Source organism: Hoplias malabaricus, chromosome 11, assembly GCF_029633855.1.
Source record: "Hoplias malabaricus isolate fHopMal1 chromosome 11, fHopMal1.hap1, whole genome shotgun sequence".
Taxonomy (NCBI): Eukaryota; Metazoa; Chordata; class Actinopteri; order Characiformes; family Erythrinidae; genus Hoplias; species Hoplias malabaricus.
The window spans coordinates 13872469-13886471 of NC_089810.1; the positions used below are offsets into that span (position 1 = coordinate 13872469).

Sequence of the window (14003 nt, forward strand, 5' to 3'; positions counted from 1 at the left end):
AGACCAAACCATTCTTTATTTATTCCAGCCTTTCTTTTCTGGAGTGGTCAGTGAGGGTAGAAACCAGAATGTACTCATAATGTAATGGCTGATCATTTTGTCACTGATGGGATGACGAAATCTTGAAATTTGTATCTATTGTGATAGAAGAAACCATCTTTGTTTTCTGTAGAACTTAATGTAAAATATTTTCAAAATAATTTTGTACTCCTGTATTGGCCCATTGATTATGAAACTTTCCTACAGTGTAAAGCGTGTTTACAAATTATGGTAAAACAACAGAAATATAGATTTATCAGGTTTTGTTCTGACAGAAACAATATACAAATTAAGACTGCCTGTTTTCTCTAGGTTGTAGGTATGCAGGTAAAGATTATCCAAATGGAATAAGCTTTCCTCACCCAAACGATGAGTGTAGGGAGTGCCACTGCACTGTGAGTAATAAACACAATAGACTTCTCTTAAATTCTCTGCTAAAACCGGTTTCTGCTGAGGAGAGAATTAATACTACTGCTTGTGTGTTTCATTTTTAATCTCTATAGAATGGTAACGTGCAGTGTTTGATGAAAAGATGTCCTCCTCTACAGTGCAGTGATCCACACATAACTTCACAGCACTGCTGTCCCCAGTGTCCAGGTCAACCATCTTCTTAATCTATTTGTTTACTTTTCTCTTTTTTCATTGTCTATGAAAAAGGTGTCAAATTACTTTTATACCTCAACAAAGTATACTGCACTCAAATGACTTAGGAAGATCTCATCAAGAACCATAAACATTCCTTATATTTGTGTTACAGTGCCCCCTGCAGACTGTGTGTACGACGGACACACTTACAGACACACACAGCACTTCTATCACCCCACTGACAGCTGCCAATCTTGCACTTGCATCAATGGAACAGTAAGCTGCCACCGGAAGCCCTGCCCCCACGCCCACTGTTTCCACCCTATCTTTCAGGAGTGCTGTCGCACATGTGATGGTATGAGAGTTTGTTAAGGTTTTCCTAATTGTTTAATGTCCCTTAAGTGCAACATTCCTTGATTATTCTTATCATTTAATGTTCCATGTTGGTTTAGCGCTTTGCACATCTCAGCTTGATTTCTAACAATTAATCTGAGTTATGGGTGCCAGATTGTTACTTGATTATTATGTATATAATGAAACTTTTTCCATTCTGCCAGTAGAATGTCCACTATGGGGCCTGCTGAACAAGGCTTTTGCTGTCTTTTAAAGATTGCTTAATTGCTAGCCTTTCATGTTATTATGGGTGAGCCATATAGTGAGCAATAAGAAAAAATGTTTTTTAAATTATTATTACTTAATATTTTAATATTCTAAAACCTTTCAAATGCTAAAATAGAATGGTTTTAGCAATATGACTGTACTCTTTCTGCCTGTTGTCCTGTAGGCTGTATGTATAATGGCGTGGAGCATGCTAATGGGGCAGTGTTTGAGGATAAATCAGACCCCTGTGGAATGTGTGTGTGTCGTGAGGGCTCCGTGACGTGTGACAAGAGGCCATGTCCACTTGTCACTTGTCAGTTTCCTGTCCAGGGACGGTGTTGTGTGAGCTGTGAAGGTATGTTTCCTTGTTATAGTCAGAGAGCTTAGGGTAGTCCGAGAGCTGAGCCTTTTATATTCTGTTATTGTTTGTTTGACATTGTTTTACTAACTCTGTTATGCCCCTTTTCACACATGAACTCTGACACATGAACACACATGAATCTGTTAGTCTGTGGACCGACATCATATTAAACCCTAGGGATTAAGAATGGAATGTCACTCAAGTTCATATGCGTATGAAGGCAGGAGAGTGAATACTTTTGGCAATATTACTATGTTTTTGGCTGTTACTATGAAAATTCTCATCTCTGAACTTTCTCATCCAGGTTGTAGGTATGCAGGTGTGGAGTATGGGAATGGTCAGGAGTTTCCTGACCCTGCTGACAAATGTAAACACTGCGTGTGCATGAATGGTCAAGTGACCTGCAGTAAGAAGCCCTGCTATAAACCTGACTGCTCTCACCCTGCTACTCTCCCTGGACATTGCTGCCCAGTGTGTGATGGTGAGACAGTGCACTATAGGATTATCACTTTCTGCTGTTTAGACAACTTTTAGAGATAGGTAGATCTTTGACAGGATATGAGGCGCAAAAAACCTTTTACTGTCTTATGTACATACTGTATACATCTGCTCAGGGTCATTGATGTCTCAGGGTAAACAGGGAGTTTTAGAATCATTCGGTAATTAGAAATCTGTCCATTTTACTTCAAGGTTGTTTCTACAATGGTGCGATGTTTCTTAATGGACAGTTGATACCAGACAGTACCGACTACTGCTCTGAGTGCAAATGCAAGGTGAGCTTTGTGTTTGTTTGTTTTTTTGTACGCATATTAATTTGACTGAAATGTTGACAGCAGTGTGTGTTGAACAGGAAGGTTCAGTGCTATGTGCACCAAGAGTGTGTGCTGCTGCTGCATGTCCACATCCGGCCAGTGGGCCCTGTGGCTGCCCTTTCTGCAAAGGTGTGGAACAAATATAAACATTACATTACAAATACAAATACAGAAACTCAGCTGGTCATATTGCATGTTTTTCTGAAAGCTTTAGTGAATAAGTGTTATGTGTTATTGGAGTTACATTTCAAAAGACACAGCTGTGCATACATTCGGTGTAGCTGACTTTCAGCTTTTGTTTTTAAGATTGTCTTTTCCAGGGTAGAGTTCACGTTGACGGGGACACCTTCCCAAAACCTAATGCACCCTGTGAAGTGTGCAGATGTACTGTAAGAAAAATCACCCACACACCCACATTATCATAACATTTATATGAACCCTTGCATGCTTGTGGGTTCCACCAACCACTTATATCCAGAGTCATGAGCCCCTTGGCAGTTGTAGCTGCCATAAAATTATGAACAAATTACCTGTTAGTATACAAGAAATGTGTGTGCTGCCTTATCCATTTAAAGGCTAAGATCTGATTTACCACATATTTTTGTGATTGTGCGTGTGTATGTGTGTGCATCAGAAAGGGGAGGTTAGGTGTATCCCTAAGTCCTGTGTGAAGGTGACGTGTCCGCATCCTGCAGTGGATCTTTGTGGGTGTGGAGTGTGTGATGGCTGTATTTTCCATGGCCGAGTGTATGGGAATGAAGAACGATTTTCTAATCCTCAAGATCACTGTCAGCGTTGCACCTGCTTGGTACACACCATTTATACAAAATGCTACTATGACATTCTGCTTTCTTTGCTTTTTGCTGCTTAATTAGACTTAATTTTAAGAGCATGTTCTTAGAGTTCTTCCCTTTTTGCACAGCTGCACATGGGAAAGAAAACTACGCCATAATTTCAACAATGTGTTGCAGATGTATTTGTGATGTCAGTCTTAAAGTTGCACTGTGCAATTTTGTTTAATATTTAACTGAACACAGGCAGATTAAAAACAGAATGTTTTGCCCAGCATTTTTTTGGAGAAATATCGGTGTGTCTTTAAACAGAAGTGTTTGTGTTATTAATTGTTTTTTCTGTGTGTTTAGAACGGTGGTGTGTCATGTGTCCCAGTGCCTTGTGGTCTACTGACCTGCAGAAATCCAGTGAAGCCTGCAGGGGAGTGTTGCCCAGTTTGTTCAGGAGTGTGTGAATACTTTGGACAGGAGTATGAGAGTGGTTCAACTTTCACTCCTGCCACTGACCACTGTCTCTCTTGCACCTGCTTGGTGAGTGTGGCTGATTCTCAGCTAGATTTAGAGACTGATGACTTTTCAACTTCTTCCTAATGTACATAACCACAACTTGAATTACTTCAGAAGTTCATATTTATTGCTTTGCTGTATTTATTGCATTCTTGTTCTTGTGGTCATAGTCTTGTTATATATATATATAACATATATATATATATATGTTATGTTATTGTGTGTATATATATATATATATATATATATACCTAACCGCATGTGTATTTCGAATGTGGGAGGAAACTGGGAGCATTATGTAACAGCAAAAAAAAAAGACATATTAACATTACATGGAAATTGCCCTGTGAAGGACTGGCGCCCCCTCCAGGTTGTATTCCTGCCTTGCGCCCAATGATTCCAGGTAGGCTCTGGACCCACCTCGTCCCTGAACTGGATAAGCGCTTACAGATAATGAATGAATGAATGAATGAATACATGGATTACAGTTACCTCAACAACAAATTTTAGTATCTTTTTTTTTTATTTAGTGCTCAACTTTTCTCTAGATTAGTTATTTTTGGGAAGTCTCAAAGTATCAAAGTCTCAAGAAATTATTTCTTTGATTTAATGTCTAGGCTTGTCAGCTGAGTTATTATTATTATTATTATTATTATTTTCTTGAAAAAATGTACTTAATAGATAACTTGACTACATGTTAATAAGGGAATGGTGGCCTCTGATATTTTCTCTGTATATGTTTTACATTTGTGTGTGTGTGTGTGTGTGCGTGTGTGTGTGTGTGCGCGTGTATTGACAGGATGAAATTGTCTCATGTCAGAGAAAGCCCTGTTCTCAGCAGTGTTCTCACCCGGCACGTTCTACAGACTGTTGTCCAGTGTGTGATGCGTGTTTGTATGAAGGAGTTCAGTATACACACACACAAACTTTCACATCACGGTCAGATCCATGTCAGCGGTGTGTGTGTGTGAGTGGTACTGTGTCATGTACTTCAGTCATTTGTCCTGCAATCTCCTGCCCTAACCCAGTTACCCCTCCTGGACAATGCTGCCCCCAGTGCACAGGTAAGGTGTGTGTGTGTGGGTGTGTTATGATTAGGGTTATTATTACCAGATATATTGATAATCTAGCCGAATTTTGCAATTCATTTGAGAATTTTTAAAGAACTTTTACACCTCAAAAATGATTCATTTGTCAGACTGTAGTGCTGTCATGGATTCCAAACAGTTTTCAGATTTAGCAATTTACTGATTTCACTGTTTAAAACAAGACATTTGTACCCTAAATATTTTGTCTGAGAGGCAGCTTAACTGAAGACTCTACACGACTCTACAGAACTCGGCACGGCTCTTTTGCCTTTCAGCTGGCCAAACCTGGTACCTGGTCCCCGTAACTGGCTAGGTTTTCAGTCCCAGCTCGCTCGTGGTTCCAACGGTGCAGAGCAGGTAATAAATGGTGACGTATGAACTGGGGCTTGGAGTCGTGTGTAGTCCAAAAAACAAAAACAATAGACGAATACACGATAAGTAAACAGAGCCTAACTTTACCGCTGCCGTTGTTGTGGTTTTCAAAGACAGCGATACCTGAGAGACAAGGTTTTTCAATGTCCCCAGCTCCATTTCGCGGGACAGCTCTGCCAGTGAAAAAGTGACAAGCTTCAAGCGTGCTGAGCCGAGTCGAGTTGGGTCGAGTCGTGTAGAGCCGGACCCATGCAGTGGAAAAGCACCATTATTTGAACAAAATCTTGTGGAGAATTAGTCTGTTGAGCATGGTTTTATTATGACATGTAGATGCGCACTACACCATAGATTCACTGATAATGTTAATTTCCTGTTAAAGCTATACTTTGTTTTGAACAAAATCCTGATATAGTCTTTGACCCACAGCATGTAAACAGAATGGTCAAGAGTACAAAGAGGGGCAAACATGGAATCACCCCAGGGACCCCTGTTCTCAGTGCACATGCATGGTGAGACACACCAACATATGCAAAGTAGTGCAACCAACACACACACACATGCACACACACAACCACATAATTGCACTAATTGTGATGTGCACGTCTGGAAATGGAATTGATTCTGGAATGTCAAAACAGTTACTAAAGTGTTCTAAAGTCATTGTTACAGTGTTCCAGTAATCTATATTTTCCTGATTTCACCGCATTATTTAAATGTATATTTTAAAATTACAAATGTATAACGAATGTTAAATATGTTGTCATTTTTTAAAGTAAAGTGTAAAATATGTAAAGACTGATTTTGTGATTTATATGGAGAATATTCTTTACTTTAATGTTTCCGTGTACTTAAAAAAAATTGACTAATAAAAATAAAATAAAATCAGAACTTGGGGCGGCACGGTGGAGCAGCAGGTAGGTGTCGCAGTCACACAGCTCCAGGGACCTGGAGGTTGTAGGTTCGAGTCCCGCTCCGGGTGACTGTCTGTGAGGAGTTGGTGTGTTCTCCCTGTGTCTGCGTGGGTTTCCTCCGGGTGCTCCGGTTTCCTCCCACAGTCAAAAAACACACGTTGGTAGGTGGATTTGTGACTCAAAAGTGACCGTAGGTGTGAGTGAATGTGTGAGTGTGTGTGTTGCCCTGTGAAGGACTGGCGCCCCCTCCAGGGTGTATTCCTGCCTTGCACCCAATGATTCCAGGTAGGCTCTGGACCCACCATGACCCTGAACTGGATAAGCGGTTACAGATAATGGATGGATGGATGGAAAAACAGAACTTTTAATATAGCACTATTTTTGAAATGTTCTTTAAAAAATAGGAGCAAAACATTTTCCCTTAAAAAAATGTATTTCATAAAGAACTTTTCTTATGGTTCATAATGTTGTCAAGTTTTACTAAAGACTCTATTCCTGTGGGTGCTCTAGTTTCCTACCACAAGCCAAAAAATGAAGTTGTCCACAGGTTTGAGTGTGTGATACAGTCTATGAGACTGGTGACCTATAGAATGTCTTTCTAGCTTGATACATTATACCTTCCACAGAAGACGAGTTAATGAATAAATGTGAAATTTGAAGATATAAATCAATGCATAATTATTTTCTCTGTAATCTAACAACAGAACAGACTGTTTAGTGTTTTTTTTTTCTCAGGCTGGTGAAGTGAGCTGTGCTGGTGGTCTTCAGTGTGCATTGCTGAACTGTATGCACCAGGTCACCAATCCAAACTCCTGCTGCCCACGATGTCGAGGTATAAACTACAGTTAGAAAACAAACCAGCTTTGGAATTATGAAGAATCAAAGACAAACATTCAAACACATTCCTCAGATCTGGTCCAGCAACTAAGAACTCTCTGTTTGTCTGTGTCAGGCTGTGTGTACGATGGTGTGGAACATGCGGAGGGCAGTACTTGGTTTGCTTCCAGTGGTCCCTGTATGTCCTGCATGTGTGTGGATGGAGTGACTACCTGCTCAGAGATTCAGTGTCTCTCCCACTGTGTTAATAAGATTAGTGTTCCAGGGGAATGCTGTCCACTGTGTGCAGGTTAGAGTTTAAGTCATTTTCTGAATCTGACACTTTTCATATGCATCTACAGGGACATACATGTATTCAAAGACAGCTCATGTGAGTAATTGAAATGTGACCTAAAATGTTATAGAATGTAATTTACATATGCCCTTTTCACACATGCACGGTAAACCAGAAATGGTCCAGAGTTTATCCTCCTCGAGCCCTAGTAAATGTTCCGGGTAAAGTCTGAGTCAGCGCATGTGAGAATGGCACAGAAAATGTTCCAGAAATTCTCCTGCACGTGCTGTACAAGCGCTGTGCTCCACACGTTTCACGTGTTTCATTTCCTGCTGTATGGAGAGAGCTTAGTCTCAGAATACTTTACAAAAGCGTAAATATTAACCCACAAATTAAACATAAGTCACAAATATGTTTCACTAATCACAAATAAATACATCCCAGTCTGTGTCTCGTGGTTTGCAGTTTGAGCCCTTAATTTAACCGACGTTAAAGTCCAGTGGAACTTCCCTAATTTCGCTGCAGACTAGGGGTTGTCAAATTAAATTGTTTAAAATAATCCCGAATGTAGACACTAAAAGCTGTGTTGCATATTGGACTGATTTTTTATATTGTGTTGCGTATTGGACTGTATTTGTACAATTTGCAGACCGTGAGACATAGATTGGGACGGACGTCGTAGTGGGGTGAAAAGTGGGACTGAGTTACCAGGGCCCTAAGTTTGGAGAGGGCCCTTGAGGAGCCTGGAATTTTATTTTCCTTTAAATGTTAATATCGTTTAAAGATCACAATAAATAGTAAATGTAAGGTTTTGGGTGAATAAATTGGTTAATTGATTGGATTGTGTTTCCTAGCCTACATACAGTGTCTGAGGACAGCCCCCCTCACCCCTTGCACCAAGTGGCTTAGTCCGCCTTCACCGGGTGTTTTAATTAGGCGCATTTAACTTGCCATTCATTCTGGTGAAGCAGCAGTGTGCGTTGTATCTGTGCAATGAAAGATGATGCCCAAGAAAGCTGATTCTGGTTTTCAGAAAAGAAAAGAGAGGCAGGAAAAATAAGGGAAAAAAAGAATGAAGGAACACAACTACTAACAAACTTATTTCCCAAGAAATTTGAGCCCAAATGTGAAATGTGAGCCCAGAATTTGGTGCTACCCCCCTGGATTGGGATGTATTTATTTGCGAATAGTGAAACATATTTGTGACTTGTGGATTAACATTTATGCATTTATCGTGTATTTTGAGACTAATCTCGCTCCAAAAAGTATCCCGCTGTGAGCTGCATGTCTGAACGACCGTTCCGGGACATCTCCAGACAGATACTCAGGAATTCATGTGTGAAAGGGGCAATAGTGTTACTGTGAGAGAATAGTAGTTACACACGTTTCCATTGATAATACTTTTATGAAGCTTAAAGAAATGGAATGTAAGCCACAGTCCTAGTTAAGACACTTAAGTCACACATATTAGTCCCATGAATTCCATGTTGATAAACCTAAGTGATACTTTTCATACTGTCGCTGTCCAATTAAAAATATATGTCTCCCAAAGTAGTAAATTTACAGGAGAAGGAGGAAACTTTTAATTAAAGCCAGTGTAAAAAGATTTTACTCCAAGTAATTGTGGAGCATTTCTACTGGTGCCTTCATCATGAAATTTTCATAGAGGTGAAGGACAGTTGCTGTGTTCAAATAATGTCATAAACTAAAAATCGACAAAAATTGAGATGATTTTAATCGGACATTAAAGATATGTATTTACCCATTTGCATGCATTTAAATATTCCCACATCTTGTGCTTGAGTAGACGCACGAAACACATGTAGCAACACATTAATACACCTATAATCATATAAATCCACTTAAACCTCCTTGTTTTGAGCTCAAATGCAGAGCATTTAAAATGTACTCCAGTGGAAATATACATTGCCTTTTTAGCTTTGCCCAAACATTATTTTCATTACTGAAATATCGTACTTAAACTAAACGGGGTTTAGTTAAATCCCCGCATGTCAATACAGTGTCACTCACTTTATAAAACCTATCCCCTTGTGATTATTGCCTTTAAATGTTTAGAAATGTTCAAGTATTGCTTTATACATATATTATCTTATGGTTATACGGCACCTCTATTTTGAAATGTTTTAGGTTTTCAAATGATGTCAGATGTTCTATACTGGGGTAAAAATATTTCTCACTTTAAAAGTTGGGTAACTTTTTTTATCCAGACTGCATTTATGAAGGCCGTGTGTATGGTCCAGGAGAAAATTTCCACCCATCTGACGACCCCTGTCAGATCTGCACATGTGAGGTACAGCTGACACAAATGCCTCTTTCTCCAGTTTGATTAATTACTACATTTACAGTTTATGATTGTTTTGTGTTTGTACTGTATATACTTTTTAAGGTTTTAATTATCAAACAGTTGGTAACATCTGGATATGTCTTGCAATTATAAAAGCTGTGTTTGTGTGTTTTGCAGGTGATGAGTGATGGACAGCAGCACTTGCGCTGTTACAGGAAGCAGTGTCCCAGCCTCGTGGACTGCCCCAAACACAACATCCTGTTCAGTGGGCCAGACTCATGCTGTCCAGTTTGTGCACGTCAGTATCAGTCTGATCAGAATGGGCTTTGGAGGATACAGGGGACATACAGAGAAATAAAGAGAGAGAAGCATAGACAAGAGGACCACATGCATTTTTTTTTCAGATATTTATTTTCTTTTTAAAATATCAGTTGAAATAGGTTTACCATAACAATTAAAACTGTGGAGGTTTCTGGTACAAAGTGACTTTTTATAATATTGATTACTCAGTTTAGCCCATTTTAACACTTATAGTTGTTTGTTTAACTTACATTTTTCCATTATTTTATTTTTGACAAATATAAAAAGTCAGTGATCAAGTGAATTAATAATAACATAAATATTTGTGTAATGTAAATCATGCAGTATATAAATTCTTAATGTTATCTCAATAACTTTAGACTTCTAAGGGTTAAGCTATTTAATGTGTAGCCCTAAATAAATGTACTAGTGAACCACAGATGCCCTTTGTGACAATTACTTTTGTTTTGAAACCTTTTTGTTCTTCAGAGCCTCTCAGTAACTGCACAGCAACACTAATAGGAAATGAAGTCCTAGCCACAGATGACCCATGTTTCACTTGCCAGTGCAAAGTAAACTGTTCACAGACATACATTTTAATCTTCATATATTGGTTTGGCAAATTATTGGAATGACAATTGTGTTTCTTTGTGTGTGTAGGATCTTACATGGACATGTATCCATCAGTCCTGCCACCCCCTCAGCTGTCCTCCAGAAGAACAGTATACACCCCCTGACTCCTGCTGCCCTGTTTGCGATGGTAGGTTTGTGTGTGTGTGTGTGTGTATTTCTGACTCTGTGTGTATTTTCTTTCTGTATGTTTTGCTCTCATCTAGTTTTACATGTAGAATATGTATCCTTTATTTATTTTTATTTTTTCCCAGGGTGTGTTGTGGAAGGGGACAGGGGACGTGTGTCTAATGGTGAAAGATGGACAGACAGTGAAGATGAGTGCATCACCTGTTCCTGCAATGTGAGTAACAGTGAAATCCATTCACTGAGACACTAATCATACAAACATTCTTAGAAACAAATATATAAAAATATCAACCATTATATTTTGACCACCCCCTTCTTTCTATACTCACTGTCCATTCTCTCAGCACCACTGACCATACAGGGGCACTTGCAGTTCTGCAATTACAGTCATTCTGTTGCTCTGCATAGTTTATTAGTGTTTTACACTGTTAATTGGTGGCATGACACTTGATGGTGTGTTAGTGTGTGCTGTGAGCGGATCAGACACAGCAGTGCTGCTGGTTATTTTTTAAAGCTCCTCTGTGTCACTGCTGGATTGAGAATAGTCCACCAACCAAAACTATCCTGCCAACAGTGTCCTGTGTCCACTGATGAAGGACTAGAAGACGACCAACACAAAATGTGCAGCAACAGATGAGCTACTGTCTCTGACTTTATATCTACAAGGCAGGTGTCTCTAACTGCCTGGATACAGTATTTAAAACTCCAGCAGCACTGCTATGTTTCTGATCCACTCATACAATCCAAACACCCAATAACACACCACCACCACTCCAGTTTGGGTTTGGCCATTGAAAAACTGGATGAAATCAGAATCAATATCAGAATCACTATGGTACACATACAAAGAATTTGTTTTTGTGAGAGCACACATGTATGACATGTAACATACAAACAGACTGAACAAGCACACAGACTATAAACAAGTATTAAACTAAGGCAAGAAAATATACAGTTAATAAACAAATTATAATAATAATAATAATAATAATAATAATAATAATAATAATAATAATAAGCCATGGAGAGGAGCTAAGGAGATGTGTGAATATATACATATGCCAGTGAGAATATCTATAGAATACTGCTGTATGCAGAATATTACAGAGTTATATGAATATAGCAGGATTGAAACATCTGTACTGTGCATATAGCATTACATTACAGAAGAGTTACTGTAATACAGCAGGGGAGTTTGGTGGTCCAGTTTAGGTTCAGTTTCAGAAAGGGGATCAAACAAAGGAAGCAGAGAAACGGATGGACTACAGTCTGTAATTGTAGAACTGCAGAGTGCTCCTTTATGGTCAGTGGATCCGAATGAACAGAGAGTGTAGAAACAACAAGGTGGGAATAATCTTTTTGATTGATGTATTACACCAATTTGTGTTCCAGCTTCTGCAAAGTGATTTGTAGAACTAACACATAGAGCTAGGCCTCCATATTTAATGAATATTGTCTGCAATATCTGTATGTGTTTATGTTTAGTTGGGATATGTAGAGTGTAACTTAGAGGAATGCGGTCCACTTGTTTGCCAAGACGGACTGGTGAAAGTGAAAAGCCCAGGAAAATGCTGTTATGAGTGCCAAGGTAATACTATTGTGCTTTGGTGTGTGTGTGTGTGTGTATGTGTGTGTGCATGTATGTGTGTGTGCATGTATGTGTTTGTGTGTGTGTGTGTGTATTTTAGGTGTTTGCCATGTGTCATGACGAGGGTTCTTGTTAATCTCAGTTTCGTTGTGTGTGTGCGCATGCACATGTGTATTGGTGTGTTGCAGACCCCAATGTGCAGTGTATATATGAAGGTCAGAAGTATGACTCTAATGAGCACTGGGAGGTTGATGAGTGTACATCCTGTACATGTGTTACTGGAGATGTTCACTGCCAGACTGAGAGATGTCCTGCAGTCTCCTGTGCATCCGTGAGTTATGTATATACACACGCTGCTCTGTGTGTTTGAATTTTTAGATATTTTATGTATTTATCATTGTACGTTTGTGTATACAGGATGAAACTCCGTCTCTGATTCCTGGCATGTGCTGTCCTCACTGCATTCCCCGTCCTGCCACCTGCATTGTGTTTGGAGACCCTCACTACCGCACATTTGATGGGAAGATGGTGAACTTTCAGGGGTCATGCACATATGTCCTGGCTCAGGACTGTGAGGGAGGAGACTTCAGGTCTGTGCCACAATGTGCTGTAGACTAAATAATAATCAGTCTATATTCAACTAAGACTTGGCATGATTTTTATTTATTTTTATTTTTTTCAAATGTATAAATTCTACGAAGTAAAACATTATTTTAGTAGTTACACTAATTTATCATTCTTTATCATTATTATTTATTCAGTTATATCTAAAGATTAGAATGGAATCATTGTAAGGTCAACGATTTATGTCTCATTATAATTATTATTATTAATAATATATTCAAGATATCCGAGGTTTCTGTACATACCGTAAAATAATAATAATCACCATGATAATAGATTTACACAATAATAACCAAATAAAAATAAATGTCAGATAAAGAACCACAATGCTGCAGTAATTACATAATTGTGAAGGAAAGTTGAAAGAGATGAGTTTTCAACAGCTTTTGAAAGAAGGATAAGAAGTACAGGATTGTGTACCGCACAGGCTTAGAGGTGAGCAGGACCTCTAATGTATTCCAGATTTTAGGACTTGTTACACTATAAGTCTTGAGTTAGGAAGGCGAATTGAATGGAAGAGAGTAACAAAAGGTAGTAAATTGTGGAAGACACAGTTTCTCTACTTATCATTCTGGTTTTGTTTTTTTTTTGTTTGGTTGTTTTTTTTTTTACATCACTTTAAAATGTCAGCTGACAGAAATCAGCCAAAACAGTGGTTGCAAAAATTGATTGCATTTATTGACACTGAAAGATAAAATAATTTTTCTTCTCCTGAAAATAATTTTGTTTTGTCAATATAAAATGTTCTATTAACATTGTGTTGTTGTATTAAACCTGGTGTATAAGTTTGTATTTGTGTATTTGAAGCATCCATGTGACTAATGATGACCGAGGTCGTAAAGGAGTGTCTTGGACTAAAGAGGTCACTGTGTTTGTTGGAGATGTTGTAGTGCAGCTGCTGCAGGACTGGGTTGTGAAGGTGAATACATTTTATTTTAAATTACTGACTACATACTTTTCCTCAGTGAAGCCAGTAATTTGCCATTTGTTGTTACTTTCTGATATTTTTCATAATTTACTGTTTAATTGTTAAAAGTTACAAAAAAAACAAGCTATAAGTTGCATATTAGATTTCAAAAGAAGTACTTATTTTTTTTCTCTGTCCTTTTCACAGGTTGATTACCAAACAGTCTCTCTGCCATTTCTAAAAGAGCCGTATGTGTACCTAGAGCGAAAAACCAACACTATCCTCCTCAACACTAACATTGGCATGAAGGTACATACTCAGGGTTTCTGTCTGAATTTTTATT

At 38.6% G+C, this 14003-nt stretch overlaps 1 protein-coding gene across 1 annotated transcript in view; it reads left to right on the forward strand.

Moving 5' to 3' along the window:
• The window catches only part of kcp (kielin cysteine rich BMP regulator), a 48242-nt gene that overhangs the window by 30407 nt on the left and 3832 nt on the right, over positions 1–14003 (forward strand). The window contains exons 23-46 of the mRNA XM_066685476.1: positions 352–434; positions 543–636; positions 797–979; positions 1409–1579; positions 1890–2066; positions 2276–2358; positions 2436–2526; positions 2704–2786; positions 3032–3205; positions 3540–3719; positions 4495–4759; positions 5582–5664; positions 6802–6898; positions 7019–7192; positions 9406–9488; positions 9660–9780; positions 10272–10354; positions 10443–10542; positions 10667–10755; positions 12027–12129; positions 12318–12460; positions 12547–12719; positions 13561–13672; positions 13868–13969. Coding sequence (XP_066541573.1) covers positions 352–434; positions 543–636; positions 797–979; positions 1409–1579; positions 1890–2066; positions 2276–2358; positions 2436–2526; positions 2704–2786; positions 3032–3205; positions 3540–3719; positions 4495–4759; positions 5582–5664; positions 6802–6898; positions 7019–7192; positions 9406–9488; positions 9660–9780; positions 10272–10354; positions 10443–10542; positions 10667–10755; positions 12027–12129; positions 12318–12460; positions 12547–12719; positions 13561–13672; positions 13868–13969 — 3047 coding nt within the window. The remainder of the gene's footprint in view (positions 1–351; positions 435–542; positions 637–796; positions 980–1408; positions 1580–1889; positions 2067–2275; positions 2359–2435; positions 2527–2703; positions 2787–3031; positions 3206–3539; positions 3720–4494; positions 4760–5581; positions 5665–6801; positions 6899–7018; positions 7193–9405; positions 9489–9659; positions 9781–10271; positions 10355–10442; positions 10543–10666; positions 10756–12026; positions 12130–12317; positions 12461–12546; positions 12720–13560; positions 13673–13867; positions 13970–14003) is intronic.